This window comes from Ornithodoros turicata, chromosome 2, assembly GCF_037126465.1.
Source record: "Ornithodoros turicata isolate Travis chromosome 2, ASM3712646v1, whole genome shotgun sequence".
NCBI classification, from domain to species: Eukaryota; Metazoa; Arthropoda; class Arachnida; order Ixodida; family Argasidae; genus Ornithodoros; species Ornithodoros turicata.
Genome location: NC_088202.1, coordinates 142,709,343 through 142,725,542, shown reverse-complemented (window position 1 = coordinate 142,725,542; position 16,200 = coordinate 142,709,343). Strand labels below are relative to the sequence as shown.

The window sequence follows — 16,200 nt, the reverse complement described above, 5'->3', positions numbered from 1 at the left end:
GTTCGACAGCGCCACGAGTTTGGTGGAGTTGAACTACGTTCAAAGCTAGTGGTGAACAAGGTCGCGCCCGAAAGCGATGGTCTTGAGGGGATTACGATGGTCTCTGAAAAGAACGCGACCTTCGGTCCCACTTTTTCTTTCAATAGGAGGCAGTGAACAATTGCCCATTCGTGGAACCCAGCCCTCCCCTTCCGATCTGTTTTGGTATCGGTGTGTCTACCAACGTCATGATGACGTTTCTCGGGTAGAGGTTTATTGAAAGAAAAGTAGGACCGAAGGTCGCGTCCCTCTCGGGGACCATCGTAATCTCTCCAAGACTGTGGCTTTCGAGGGCGACCTTGTTCGCGACTAGGTGCAAGCGTAGTTCAACTCTACCAAATTGGTGGCGCTGTCGAATACTATGTCGTCTTTTCTTTACAAACAAGGAGATGTCTATTCATCGCAGGGCGAAAATATTTTGCGTGGTGGTTCCTGATGAACAGCCTGACGAATAAAACAAGTTTCCAGCTATCCTAAATGTCATCTCATTTTGCCATGTGCGGTGGCGTCACTAAGGGGGTGTGAGGGGTGTGGTCCGCTCCGGGTGACGCGCCGCCGCTTACACTCTCTCGCTGCGGCTTCTTTTTCTGCGTGTGGGATAAGATTTAGTTATCGTGTGTATCAATGGGGGGGACGCAAAAAGCTCCGGCACTGGATGACGCGTCCCCTAGTGATGCCAATGGCCATTTAATGGCACATGGATCAGAACTTCAAAGAAACAGCAAACACATTGGAAAAACAACAAAGAGCATTTTTACTGACTGCTCCTCTCGCCATGCCAGCCATCAAGGCAACATCTGTCTCACTACATACTGTAGGATTCCTCCGTTACGGAAATACGTCAGCTCCACCTCTGTATCGAAACGTAGCAGGACGTTGAAGCTCCGGCCGTCATTCACCTACGAGCAGAATGGGAATGTAACGCATCTGGCTCTTGTATACAATAGTGCTCATCAATATGTGACAGGAAAACTCAATGGGATGCAGTGGATTTGCTTTGCCTCCGTGTCACGTAAAGGATGCCATAGATAATGGTCAAACTTGTCGGTGTGTGTGTGGCAAGAGGGGAAGAACAGTGAAAAGGGACTTCGGGGTATTTCTGGTCATTACCAGTGAAAAATAGCATGTTCGAAAATGCATCTCTATGTACTGGCTCCCACAGTGAATTGTACAGTGGAGACTGCCGAAAATCTGCACTATAAGCAGTTCCGCACTGCAGTCAACCCTCGATTTATAAACACCCTCGGTTCCCCGAAAAATCTTTCATAAATCCAGGGATTCATAAATAGAAAATTCCGTTAAGTGAGTACTATCGAGCAAATGGAACAGTATTTCCGAGTTGAGATTTTGTTTATAGTAATGCAATACCGTATTTACTTGCGTAATTTGCGCCATCGCATAATTTGCGCACCCCCACTTTTTCACTAAAAAAGTTGTGAAAATAAAAACTCGCGTAATTTGCGCACTCCTACTTTCGTGCGCAACAGAGGTCGTTCCCCCCTGACGCTCTCGCGTCACGGGGCTCATGCTGCTCCTTCTTTTGAAAAAGGAGGGGGATCCTCACCACGAATTCCCTACATCATGTTGCGTAATGCAAGCACTGACTCTCCCTTGGTGGAGGAGATAAGATCAAAGGGATTACCCGTTATGGAATCTTATCTCTGTTTTGACCTTTTATCCCCTCACTACAATAAACCGCGAAGCTGTGTGACATCGCGCTGGCTTAGGAAAGAACGACCAGAACACGTGGAGGGAACATATCAGGAAAACTTCTGGCGGCAACATACGCGTCAGCATTCCACAAGCTGGCTTCACCTAACGCATGCGTGCTTTAGGAGAAGCTCGCTTTAGAAAAAGTGGAAAGCACGAGCTGGGCCTTTTTGAATCATCTCGCAAATTTTTACAGCATTGGCCAAAAACGAAGAGAGAAAATCCTTACGACCGACTTCTTTCACTGACAGTTATAGAAAATGAACAGTCACTGTCTATTTTCTTGCCTAAATTTTTATTTTGGTGTAATTTCTTTTATACGAATTTCGGACTATACGAATGTCTTCCGCTACCCCGTGAGATTCCTATCACCGAGATTGTATTGTATTATTCACCTAAGGAAACATCTTTTAACAGATTTTGCACATTTTTCAAGTGGGCTTGTTAATGCCCCGCGTAATTTGCGCACCCCCAACCTTCGCGTCATTTTTCGGTAAAAAAAGTGCGCAAATTATGCGAGTAAATACGGTATACTGTGTAATTTTGCTTTCGACCATGCCTTCTGTTGTGTCAATCTTGGAAAGAAGAGATGTCACCTCATTCGCACTCGACTGGTCTCGGATTTCCTCCGGAATTTGTAACCTCCGTTCATTAACCCCCGGGTGACAGCAACCCCCTTATTCATCAACTGAGGTCAGGAACACTTGGTCACCCCTTGCGCGACCCAGGAAGAAACGTTTTGTCAGTCCAGGTGTCATTCATAAGACCACGGAATAATCCCTTTGCAGGTCTCTGACGTCGGAACGATCCGTTCATAAATTGAGGTCAAAAACCCTGCGCAACTCCTAGTTGGTTCCCAGAAATTCCATTAATTATTCGAATATCGAGGTTCATAAAACAAGGAAAAAATGCATGTCAAAAGTTTGGTTCCTTCTGCTCATAAAATGAGAAAATTCATAAATCGAAGGTTCATAAATCGAGGATTGACTGTATAACCAAATATCACATTTTTGGGCCAATACATGCCAGAGATCGAGCACCCACCTATCTGTTACACCATGTTGTGAACCGGACTGAACAGCTTGAAGATTCCTTGCAGAGAAAACAATTTATTCAACATTCCCAGGGAGCCTGGGAAAACGCAGTGTTTTTAATCTGGCGTAACTTCCTGACCATGTCTCGCACTATAGCGTCCTCAACAACGGCTCGGCAACTTAATCCCTCGTCGCTCAATCCATTCCGGGTACAGAAGTGCCTCAATTTGTGCCCACACTCTATCGCCTCTTTGGTGCCGTAAAGAACCGATAACCATCCGAGTTGTTTTCCGGCATGCACGCCTCACGCTCCCACTATCACGGTGCACTATCGCTTCATTGGCGGCTGTTCGCTCGCGGATTCAGACATCGGTGTCCGTCAACAGTGTCCGCTGAAGAAACAAAGTTGTTGTCTACAAGGTCGTTCCACAAGTCTTGCATGTTGATCGTCTCAGATGGCGTCACTAAGACGGGTGCAAGGAGAAGTCCGAAGCTGTCCCGGGCGGCCAACACCCTCGCCCGCCTTGTCACGAGGAGATAACAAAATTTTCGGACAGATAAGCTGCTAGCAGTACGACGCGACTAATCTGTGGGACAAAGCAGGCCATAGAGAAGGCCATGAACCCTGTGGTCTGTACTACAGAGCCGGCATGGCGTAACAACAAAGGCGGTCACAGGTCTACAGGTTTTCCTGCCGATTTTAATCCAAGTGCCAGCTAAATTAATCCATGTGCCACGCAAACTTTATGAGGCACGGATTAATTTAGCTGGCACTCGGATTAAAATCGCCGGGAAAACCTGCAGTGTTCTACCAAGTTCGGACTGCCCTTGTTGTGTGTTTTTCGTGGATCGACAGGTCGGTGGCCTTGCAGAAGACATGAGTCATTGTCGCCACTTTCGTTAGAGCTGCACGGGGGGAAGGAACCAGGATGGTCAGTCTACTCGAATGTTGACACGGCCCCTGTCACACACTGTTTGTACATTGGAAGGGCGGTGCTGTTCTGGAGACACTGTCGGCCCTTTCGTTAAAACCGGCGTATGGCAAAAATACCGGGAAAAATAGTCATCAGATAAGCTGCGGAGCGCCCGTGATAGAAAAAAAAGGAAATCACGCATAAGCCACGGCTAATACGCGTGAAATTACGGTACATTCTATGGGAAGAATATTGGGAGTCGGGAAAAAGCAGCATTATAAGCGGTCACGTTATAAGTGGTCTCCACTGTACCATGCTTAGGGCACCCGTTGATGAACGCGTCAAGCAGGAAAAAATACACCATCTCTATGGCAAACTTTACACGGGGCATGGCAAATTGCACGATTTCAGATCAGGTTAACCCCTTTTTCCTACGCTCCTAAAACATCTTTACAGAGACGAAAGACGGAAGTCACTGAAAAGGTTAGCCAGCTGTAGGACTCAAAAACCCACATCTTCTGGATTACTAGTCGAGGGCTCTTACTAATTGAGGCTTTGTATGTGTTTGTCCTTTCTATGTTGTTCCAGCCTCACAGCATCAGTCAGTTCTCTCATCTTTTCAGAGATTGTGTAATGCAATACAGTCAAACTCCTTTATAGCGAACACCTTTTTAACGAAAATACCGCTACAGCAAATTTTTTTGTGGTCCCGCCGGAGCCCTATAGGTCCAATAATGGACATCCTTTTTAACGAAAATACCTTCACTGCAAATTTTTTTTTCTGTCCCCTGAGTTTCGTTGTAAAGGAGTTTGACTGTATTTTGAATAAACTGAAAAAAAAAAAAGAAAAAGAAACACAATAAGAAAGAGTGCTCACTTGAACCGTGAGGGTTTGTCCCGGTGTCAGACTCTCCGTCAGTGGAATGCTGAAACGCTCCTTGCCGGTAAGGCCCAGGGTCTCGGCAGTTTCGTTGGGCAGGTACTGCAGGGGAACAATGCCCATCCCGATGAGGTTGCTACGGTGGATTCGTTCGTAGCTCTCGGCTATCACCGCTCGAATACCCTGAAAAGGCACGCATCGAGCGTTCATGAACGCCAATGTTCAGCACGTTGGAACAGAATGACAATTTTGCATACTGATAGCAAGGAACATAGGCACAACGGGACGACGAAAGGCAATTATACCAAAAGGTAAGGTCCCTTAGCAGCCCAGTCCCTCGACGACCCCGAGCCATATTCCTTGCCCGCCAGCACGATCAGGGGAACGCCGTCTTGCTTGTAACGTTCAGCAGCATCGAAGATATCCATCTGCAAGACAGAGAGGTCAACACTGTAAATCCTGCACACGTTCAATACATCAGAGTATGGGAAGGGCACCCTACTTCTTCACCAGAAGGAATGTGTAGCGTACGCGGCCCTGGTTCCTGCAGGAATTTGTTCACGAGCCTGATGTTTGCGAAAGTTCCTCGGGCCATGACATCATCGTTGCCACGCCGCGCTCCGTACGAGTTGAATTCACGTGGAGTGAGCCTGCAAAGGACACCAAATAGAACGGCCGTGTGGGTCTGCTACACGTTCTCGGATCGTGGTCGGCTATAGCCACAGAACCGTGTCACAGCAGACTCCCGGAATGTTCTCTAGAACTCACCCGCGAGCAGCCAGGTAACGTGCAGCGGGGCTGTTGCGTGCAATGCTGCCGGCAGGGGAGATGTGGTCCGTCGTGACGGAGTCGCCCACGTTCACCAGTACGTAGGCGTCCTGGATGCTCGTCACCGGGGGAAGTTCCCGTTTCTGAAGCGAAACGAGGCTTTCTAAACTCGGTGGAAGATTCAACTGATGACGTTCCATTCTCGGAATCTGTGAGGCTAGGTGATGCAATGATGGGTGGGGTGATGTTACGTGATGTCAATGTCGGATGACGAGTCGCTATGAGAGCTATGAGATATGGGTGTACCGAAGTGAGGCTATGGTTCTCAACTTATGTTTAGGGCCTGACTTTTTCGGGTTTTATTTTTGGCCAAATTCGGGGGGTAAATATCGGGTGATATTTTTCATTTGAAAATTCGGGTGTATTCGGGTTAAATCCCATTACAGCATATTCTGTCGTCAGGAATTCGGGTGTATTCGGGTCATTTTTTTTTTGTTTAATAAAAATTTGTCTTAACATGGAACTAATGTTTAGCAATGTTATCAAACTTTATTGTAATGCACGCTTATGAGGGTGCCACGCGACCCGGATGTTTTCGGGTAGATTCGGGTTAAACCCGAATTTTACAGATTTCGTTCGGGGGGTAAATATCGGGCGGATACGGGTTTAACCCTAAAAAGTCAGGCCCTACTTATGTTACTTCAGGGAACCTGTGATCATGCCAGCGAGACTTCCAGAAACCTTCTAAGGCACAATAGTAGACGCAACCACAGAGAGGTGGGTCGGGCGAACAAGATGTCGTACAAGAAGTGAATCAATGATTTTGATTGATTGATTGATTTATTACTATATTATTTGATTATTTATTCTGATGTTGGGTCGTCGGTTGAGCCAACCAGCGATGTCCAGTGCAGCCGGGCATGGTCGGATGCCAAGGCCAGTCAAAGGCAAGGTTTCGTACACAGTCAGGTTTCATTTGCGGGAGTTCAAGCTCCTGAGGTTCGCTGAACCCTTGTGAACGGAATGTGATGCTGAGCGATACTATGAGGTAAGGAAGTACCCCCCCCCCCCAGTAAAAAATCTGCCACCCAAGCGGGTCATTTGTTGCAGTAATTACCGTATTTTCACGCGTATTAGCCGCATCGCAGATAAGCCGCAGGACTCGTTTTTAGATACATTTTGAAAATGTGTTTGCAGATAAGCCGCACTCGCAGATAAGCCGCGGGTAATACGACGCGACTGCTCTGTGCGCTAAACCAGTGATGCACATACAAAATCAACAGAGACGCTCAACGCTCGTCGGCGCCGTACTCCCTGCCAGCTGCCCTGTTCCCGTACTGGTCCGCGAAGTCGACGACTTTTAGTTTCAAGCCGCTGTCGTGGCTGTGCCTCAGCGTTGGAGCCATGCCTCACCTAACTGCCGTGCCCGTGTTCACGAATGCTGCTGCTCTCGTCAAATGAGAACTGACGCTTAGCTGACCACGTTTTATCCCGATATGAGGTGTATTGAACCCTTCCTTTGGGTCTGCCGACAGAGGAGACCGTAGGGAAGGCCATAAACCCTGTGGTCCACATTCCGGTATCGGCATGATGTATAACAAAGGAGGTCAGTTCTAGTGTTCTACCACTAAGATCGGATTGTGCCCTTGTTGCGTGTTTTTCGTGGATTGACGGGTTAATCCACTCGAATGTGGAGTGGACCCGCCCCTGTTTGGTATTGTTCGTGCACTGGCAGGGCGGTCCTGTTCCGAAAAACATGAGGCACTGTCGGCCCTTTCGTTTAATCCGTGGTATGGGGAAAGCACCAGGGAAATATAGTCACCAGATAAGCCGCACCCGCGGATAAGCCGCAGAGCGTCCGCGAAAAAAAAAAAAAAATCGCGCATAAGCCGCGGCTAATACGCGTGAAAATACGGTAATTGGTTTCGGTTCTTTTTTTTAAATGCTCCTGCTGAGGCGACCCCACATAGGGCCTGCGGTATTGTTGTATAAATATACACGTAAAAACACAAGTAACGCCTTCTCTACAGTTCTCCACATGACCAGTTTCAATTTCTTACCATGGGATCAAAGAAAGGCGGACACTTGATGTAAGTGGAGCTGCCATCCCACGGATAAAGCAATGTCTCAGGTGCGTCCAGGCTCTGCCAGTTCTTGCTGCCTTGCTGCAAGGTCCACAAAGCGTTCACAAGGCGTCAACAAACAAAGACAAAGTCTGCAGAGCTTACACCTACCTCAATCTTGGAGTACACCTCCCGGAACATGCTCGGAATGACGAATTTCGACTCCACTTCCTGCAGGGACACGTACAGGATAACACGCCACATTTAATGACGTAACACTCTTACGTGGTCAGCTCGTCTCTGCTATTATTTCCCTTCAGCCGTACGCAGCAATGGAGCAGTTTTTCAGGGTCGTGTGAATGGTAATTTTTAAAAACTCGAGCAAATATGAAACGAACAGTTATGTTCCAGAAGCAAATACAGTCACCGACCGATTTTTCGGACATGCTCGATTATTCAGACTCGTTCGCGGAACGGCCGCGGGTCCCATAGAGTTGATGTATAAGAGCGTCCAAAATTTCGGACGCCGTGCAGCTCCATCGCTCGATATTTCGGACTCTGTTTGCCCAACCAGCGAATTTCGCTCTTGGGGTGACGGAAAATATTGGTATCGTCCGAAATTCGTATCGAAAGAAATCAACCAACTAAAATATTGAGGCAAAATAATAGGCAGTGATGATTGTTCATTTTCCATTCCTCTGTGTAGAAGAGGTCTGTCGTGGCACCTTTGCGTCTTCGATTTGGCCAACGGCCCAGCACGTGCTCTCCGCCCGCGAGTCGCGCGACAGCGCTGTAAAGCGAGCTTCACCTAAAGCTCGCATGCGTTAGGCGAAGCCGACTTGCGGACTTGATGACGGCGGTGCCTCTGACAGTGCACATTGACGAAATGTCGCTTCGGGAAATAGTAGCTGATGTTATCAGGCAGAGCTGGAAGCGCGTTAGGAAAGCACAAATTTTTCCAGCCTACTAGGGCTTAGTAAAGTTTATTTTGAAGCGAAATTCGTTTTTTCGGACCGCTAGATTATTCGGACTTTTGCGCGATCCCCGCCGAGTCCTAAAAATCGGACGGCGACTGTATAAAGCAAATAGTTAACTGGAGTGAATAGCTCTATAAATTTAAGACTGCCTTTTTGTGCCTGTTGGTACATCGACGTGGTTAAAAGCGCTAAAAGAGACAAAGAGTAACCAAAGATGAAAGAGTTGAGAGTTGGCACTCTGTGTTTGTGATTCATCTTTTCCTCTTTTAGCGCTTTTAACCACATTGATAGTTCTATACACCCAACCAAACACGTATCCAGCATATGTACGGATATGCAGCATACATACACGATACATGAATACAGATCTTTATATGTAGCAGTACTCACATCCTATATATTTTATACCCTGTGCAGCTCCAGAACTATCCCAACATGTTCTATTTGAATGAGACATCACTTTGATTCAAATTTTGAATATAGGATTGCATGTATGATTATCTTCGTGGCCCTAACGGTTGTACAAAAGTTCACAAAAATTGTGACAAGTGTTGATCCCATAATCTATAGATACTACATAGGATACTTAGTTATATATGTACTATAATATAACTGTGGGTTATATTATCTCCTCACCTGGATCTGGTCCCTAGTTGGCCAGATGTCCCATAGGTAGACATCCTCTCCCTTTGAACCCTTTCCTACAAGGAGAAGAAAGCTCAGAATAAGTGATATCTTGTGAAAGGAAAGGCAGTTTACTCTAGCAAATTAAAAACACGTAGAAGTAAAACACTGTGATGAATGTCAGCTCAGCGTTCACATTTGGCATTCACTCCCATTCAACTGTCAACGTTTTGCACCGGTTGGGCTGTGCCATCCTGTGTGTCTGCCTGGCCAATGATGCCCAGGGCAACGCTGAGTATCAACCCTCCCCTTGCAGAAACAAAGGAAAGGTTCAATAACTCCGCTGCACTGTGCTACTGGTGGAACGGTAGAATCTCATGACTACAGCTATGACTATTTTTGACAAACTTCAGCATTCAGCAAATCGAGGATTGCTCCCCGGATCACAGCATGGCCAAGAGGCAGCTACAAGCTTCAGTGACCTCCTGCTGACTGTCTGCTTTTTCCTCTACTTGTTTTTTTGCTAACTAGATCAGATATCCAGATTCAATCACCAGCACCTCTCGAGATATGCAGTGATAAACACTGAGTGCAAATGATGATGATGATGGTGGTGGTGGTGGTTGTGGTGGTGATGACTGCGCTGATGAGTGTGCTGATGAGTGTGCTGATGAGTGTGCTGATGAGTGTGCTGATGACGGTGCTGATCCAGTTGCTGCCGTGCAAAGATCAGTCACTGTTCGGTTGCACGTGACATAAAATAGTATTCCTTCTCCAGCTTTGGTCTTCCGATACTGCTGGTTGTATAGGCCCTACAACTGGTGACTCAGATGTGATCCGAACATCACTTCGTTCCTCCGTCGCCCCACGCCTACGACCGATTCTCACACCGGAGAAGACAGCGCTTCTACTTCGCGTCCCGACGTTGGAAATGTTGCGATTGCGACTTGTCACTCTTTGGAATGCCAACCCCAAAGTCTTACACGCTGCAAGTACTGTCCAGAGTTTATTCCATGGTCTAAGAAACCTCTGACTCATCCATTATGTCGAGATACCCGAGTTCGAGTTAAGGAGCTTCTACTGCAAGTTATACACGTTGTCATGAAATACAAGCCTGTAGTGGTGCATTTTAGGACACTACAAAGCACTGAATGCGAGCTACCACAGCGGGATGTCGAGGGACACAACATCAACAGTTCAAATGGAGGCGCTTGCCACTGTGGTTTTACACGCAGTAAACTGACAAAAACAAATAGCTCCAGTGTGCTTCACAGACTCAAAGAATTACGTTTGCAAGCATTCGGATGCAGACTTTCTGGAGTGGTTCTCCATTTTTCATAGACAACTTCCACCATTAGTCTCAACTTCCGCGAAAATAATTTCCTATGCAGTACAAGATACAGTCAAACTCCTTTATAGCGCACACCTTTTTAACGAAAATACCACTACAGCAAATTTTTTTTGCGGTCCCGCTGGAGCCTATAGGTCCAATAATAGACATCCTTTTTAACGAAAATACCTTTACTGTGATTTTTTTTTTGCTGTCGCCTGAGTTTCGTTGTAATGGAGTTTGACTGTATAACAGATGGAAAGTGACAAAGTCAAAAGAACCACACGAATGAACAATCACAACACCAAAGTCTCCAATGCATAGCAACAACAAAATAAAATTGTAATTGAAAAAGACACAGTGATGGGATCTGAACACTTATACTTCCTAATTCCCATTCAACTGTGCTGGGCATGCTTCAAGCACTTCCTGACAACTTGCCAAGTGCCCCAATTGCCTGGACACACAACCACCCTCTTCGCAATACGCAGTGCCAACTCACCAAGGGGTTGTGTCTTGAAGTCGATGTCCACGGTGCCAGCGATGGCGTATGCAACCACCAGAAGAGGGGAGGCCAAATAATTTGCACGTGTTTGCGGGTGCACCCGGCCCTCAAAATTACGGTTCCCAGACAGCACCCCGACGGCAACCAGGTCTCCCTGCAGACGACAGAGGAAAATCAGTATATACACACAGCGGTCTCAAACTGCCGTCAGTGTTACCTTCTCGATGGCTTCCACCACAGGCTCCGGTAGAGGTCCACTGTTGCCAATGCATGTCATGCAGCCATAACCCACGATGTCAAAGCTGGATCGAGAGGACACTCGTGTGTTATCCTACTGCGAGCACAGGAAAAACTATGGCGCTCCAAAGTCAAGAACTGAGGGAAATAGGTCACTGGACCAGGAGCCAGCAGGGACCAGGGCCGGTATTTTTTTTTTCGGTCTGGTTCTGGTTCAGCTCTGCTGAACCGAAATTATCAGCTTGGACCTGTTCAGGGATATCGGTTCAGTTCGGGTTCGGCTCAGGGAGAACACCCCCCCACCCCGCACACCACGGACAAAAAAAAAATCGGGACATTTACAGGGATTGGAACAGTTACTTTTTTCAGTCCCGGTTTAACCGGTTCATGGGCAGTAATTCTGCTCCATGAAAGCAAACTTACGCTCACCGTACACGGTTGTAAGAGAAAGGTGTGAGATAACCGTTTCAGGTGAGTAAAAAAAAAAGGTCGGTCAGTAGCACAATGATTTCACCTCTGAACAGATTCCCGAACCGGTAACCGTACAAATTTTTTTCAGTTCAGTTCCGTTTCGGTCCAGGACAAGCAAAAAAAATTGATCGTGTTCGGTACGGGTTCGTAAGAAAATAACGATTTTTTTTTTTTCGGTTTTCGGTTTGGGTTCAGTTCCGGTTCCGATCCCTGGAAGCAAGAAGGCTACATGCATTCGTGTAGAAGGACCTGTACAATGACCTACTTCCCTCTTTTCTTGAGAGATTACAGTTCAGCAGCATGGCTTTCGAAAATCACGTAACTAATGACCTTACCCCAGTTGCTCCAGGTAAGGAGTGACTCCGGATGCTTTGAGATAGTTGGTAACGACTCCACTTCCAGGGGATACACTAGTTTTTACATAGGGAGCCACCGTGAGTCCACGTTCCACGGCGTTCTTTGCCAGCAGCCCTATTAATGTAGGTACCATAGGACACATGTAGGGCATGAGGACACTACGTGAGGATAAAGCAAAACAGCGGACCTCCATCAATTCATCCCTGAATCGAAGAAATGGTGAGGAAAGCTGCAACTCAATGTCACCTCTGTTTGCCAAACTATGTTATGATAATCTGTTGTTGTTGTTGTTGTTCCTGCTTGCAATGTGTATCAGCAAAAGTAGTCCATGTAATAGTCCAGTAGTCCCTTTCGTAAGTCCATGGTCTTTGCATTACTCTGAACATGGAGCTACAACTTGATAAACAAAAATTTGCAATTTCTCAAGGAACATTAACTGTTCATAAATCGAGGACTGACTATATTAAACTGCACTGCACTGGCATTAACTGTGCATAACACACTGCTCCAGATCTAGGTACCACTCACCAGCTCCAAGCATGACAGAGGGGTTGCTGGTGTTTGTGCAGCTGGTGATGGCAGAAATGACCACAGAGCCATGCTGCAGGTGATATTCTTTTCCGTCGTAGGTGAACGGCACACCGCTAGAGTCCAGCTGGTTTGCTTTCAGGCCAAAGCCCTTGAAGCCAACCTGTTCCCAGTACAATGCACGTTAGTCACGTTAGTCAGCAATAACATATTCAGCGTGCAGCTCTTCTGTTCAAAGCTAAGCCATTACCCTCAGGGCATGAAAATGTAAAATTAATGACAAAAGCACAATAAATTATAGTGAATAAAAGTACATATTAACATTAATGTAAATAATAATATGGGATTTATAATAATGTATACTGTACGTAACGATATTGCATAGATTATGCACCTATGCAACAATATGCATAGATCTGTAGACTACATAATTGGTACTGATCATAAATAGGAAGTGACTTTTTCCGGTTAGACCCGATTCCACCCGGTTAACCCCCCCCCCCAAACTGACCTCCGACCAATTCGGGTTAAACCCAACTTCTTCCCGAATGCAATGCCGAAGGCATTTACAGTAACCCGAAAAAATTGCTCCCTAATCATAAATAAATAAACTAAAAAAAGCAAGAGGTCTGGACTTCACACTGCAACAGGCGAAGGCACACTGATCATTCTGAGGGTTTGTTTCTCACATAGTTTTCACAAAGAACACCTGACGCAAGACTTTCTGATCTCTCTGGCAAGTCTCCCAAAAGCAATATACTGTGCAGGAGTGAGGAAACCCAACTACACCAGATCAATATTGTTCCTTCCATTACCTTGTTTGTGAGGCACTGCAAGAAGTCTTCCTTCATGCTCTCCACAGGAACTCTGTCCTGTGGTCGCTTGGGTCCACTTAGGGATGGCACCACAGTGGCTAGGTCCAACTCAACAACCTGTACAGTGGATGCGTGCAAAACTCACATCACACAGAAAGGTGCGAATGACAGGCGGAATTGTCTCATTGAGCTGGGCTCAGCTATGTAAACTATGTTAATTGACATGAAGAAAACATAAAGCGCGAATAGACACGACGGAAGCAGAGAAAACGGGACAGCGCCTGTTCAGTCTTCTCTGCTTCCGTCGTGTCTATTCGCGCTTTATTTTTTCTTCATGTCTAGTCACCAATGTGCCCAACAGCGAGTCCTCTTATGTTAATTGAGTAGTGGCTGAAGAAGCGAATGCAAGCTTGTACAAGATTATTTTCAGCTCTGAGACATTGATACTACTTGCCCGTAAATAAATATTTTGGAACGAAGGATCCTCCTACGTTTCCGGCATCGCGTGAATGTAGCACATTGCATTTTGAAATAAAAGTATAATCCATACGTTATAACTCCCACAGGTGTTGTAAAGAATATGAGGCATATCCATGAAAAACTAATAAAAAAACATCGCGGAAGAAAGACAATACTTTTGAAAAGCCAAAGATTGCTGCTAGCACTGAGGCATGCTTTAGAATTTGTGTCACATGCGGGTTAACGATAGGACAGTATAGCACTTTTGAGTAACGGTACGTAATCCATTCACTACAACTGCACTGCACTGTGTGTGACACAGCATATACATCATGTAGCAATGTTCAATCATGTAGCACCCTAGCAACCCTGCTAATTACATTGTACACAATTCTACTTTTGCAAATAAAGACCACCTCCTTCTTCTTCTTCATGTAATAAGGAAACAGATTGGGGCCAACACAGCTCTAGCTCCCCTCCCCACCAAACACATATATGTGTTTGGAGGGGAGGGGTGGGAAGGGCAAACATCATAACATCTTGGACCAATATTGGCAGTGCTGGCCCAGTCTTAGTTCAATGTTGGGCCAACATTGGACCAATATTGGCAATACTGGCCCAATCTTGGTCCAATGTCGGGCCAACATTGCCAATATTGGTCCTGTATTGGGCCAAGATATTGTGCTGCTTGGGCACAGACTGTATTGGCACTAGGACATGCAGTCTACGCAGTAGTACAGAAACTATGATTAACGCACTTGTGAGAAGACAGGGTCCTGAGATGGGTCAGAGTAATCCCTCAGCATTTTCTGTGCCTTCAGGTACGCCTCCATGTACTTCACCACCTTGTCTTCACGACCTATGAGACACGATGTGTGACAACTTGTAGATAGGGACAACATTAAAAGAGGTCAGTTTTTACGAGATAAGTGCTACAGGGCAACATGACGCACCAAAACATAAAATGTGACGCCACCATAACCACGAGAATGGTCTTCAGCAGTAACACTGCATCCATCAAGGACCACAAACAGCTATTTGGCCGAAACCGGAGGAAACCTTTGAGGGGTTGCGACAATTCGTCCCAAGTTAAATGTGCGAGACAAGTATTTGCATCAATGTTAACCTTCATTGCAGGTTTTATAGTAAAGGGGTAATAGGTGCACAGAAAGATCAGCCCCACCAGTACTGAAGCTCACCCAGCCCCGATATCACTGTAGGCATCTCCACCAGAGTAGTTTATCGACGCTATGTATAGGGAGCGACTTTTTCGGGTTAAATGCCTTTCTCGTGATTCGGGGAGTAAAAAAATCGGGCGCAATTTTTAAATATGTAATTCGGGGAGAAATCGGGCGATAATCGTGCCTTCGGGTGTTACCGGGTGTTTTTGTTTCTCCTCTTGTCTATTAAGTCCTTTCCTAATCTCTCTCTTTTTTTTCTTTTTTTGCGGGATCGTGACCTTCCAGCGGTAATCCCCGATGGCATAGACAGTGTTGACACACACGGGTGTGTTGCTGGGAATGTAAGTGAGCCTTTCTTACATGTGTTACACGTCACGAGCTTTGTTAGTCTTCAGTAGAAACGTCGCTTGAGGATTTCACAGTGACTGGAATTCGGGGAGAAACCGGGTTTAACCCGAACTGGTTGGAGGTCAGTTCGGGGGGGAAATAACTGGGTGGAATTGGGTTTAACCCGAAAAAGTCACTCCCTAACTATGCACAGCTTGGGGGGACAAAAGTTTACGGAACAGCATGGTGCGACACCCTAGCTGGAAACTGCAGCGGACACACAGGGTGAGAGACGAATAAAATAGCCGGCCACCCGTCTCTCACCCGATCTATTCCCGATATTTAGCAGGGGGACTCTGATGGAGGAACACATCATTGCCACGTTCCGTAAACTTTTATATAGAGCTGTAAAATTAAGTCTAGCAAGAATAAGAAAGAAGGCAGGAATGCTGCCATTACTCCGCGACCGGGGGCTCACCTGTCTGGCGGAGGTAGTCGAGGGTCTTGCTGTCGACCGGGAAGAACCCCACGGTGGCCCCGTACTCGGGGCACATGTTGGAGACGGTGGCACGATCCGCAATAGATAACTGCGCTACGCCGGGACCGAAGAATTCTACAAACTTGCCCACTACACCCACTTGTCGTAAGTGCTGCAAAGTTGGAATAAAAACCTCCAAAAGTTGAGCATACACTTTTCCAGTGCAGAGACGTACACATTTACTTCCGGACTTTTAGGACCATGCAAATATCGAATCCACGTGAGTCTATCAATCCATAAAAACTTCACTCAACTGAAACCAATTGAGAAGATGTACCGCTAGTGTGCTATTAGTTGTTCGCAACATAACAAGTGCACCACCATCTACACATCAAATGATCATGTTCACTCATGTTCAGAGGTTCATATATTATGAAATCTAAGAATAATCATTACGACCTATAACTAAAGAGCGCACTACTTTCACAAGCAGCAATGCCACT

The 16,200-nt window shown here is 46.3% G+C and overlaps 1 protein-coding gene across 3 annotated transcripts in view; it reads right to left on the bottom strand.

Moving 5' to 3' along the window:
- Positions 1-774: 774 nt before the first annotated feature.
- Positions 775-16,200, bottom strand: part of LOC135386275 (cytoplasmic aconitate hydratase-like) — a 33,142-nt gene continuing 17,716 nt past the window's right edge. For all 3 annotated transcript variants that reach the window (XM_064616098.1, XM_064616100.1, XM_064616099.1), the window contains 15 exons: positions 15,698-15,869; positions 14,470-14,570; positions 13,253-13,369; positions 12,438-12,600; positions 11,888-12,023; positions 11,062-11,146; positions 10,842-10,998; positions 9,022-9,086; positions 7,580-7,639; positions 7,406-7,510; positions 5,346-5,488; positions 5,080-5,227; positions 4,883-5,005; positions 4,575-4,760; positions 775-938 (listed from right to left, as the gene is read on the bottom strand). In XM_064616098.1, coding sequence (XP_064472168.1) covers positions 825-938; positions 4,575-4,760; positions 4,883-5,005; positions 5,080-5,227; positions 5,346-5,488; positions 7,406-7,510; positions 7,580-7,639; positions 9,022-9,086; positions 10,842-10,998; positions 11,062-11,146; positions 11,888-12,023; positions 12,438-12,600; positions 13,253-13,369; positions 14,470-14,570; positions 15,698-15,869 — 1,875 coding nt within the window. In that variant the 3' untranslated portion in view covers positions 775-824. The remainder of the gene's footprint in view (positions 939-4,574; positions 4,761-4,882; positions 5,006-5,079; positions 5,228-5,345; positions 5,489-7,405; positions 7,511-7,579; positions 7,640-9,021; positions 9,087-10,841; positions 10,999-11,061; positions 11,147-11,887; positions 12,024-12,437; positions 12,601-13,252; positions 13,370-14,469; positions 14,571-15,697; positions 15,870-16,200) is intronic.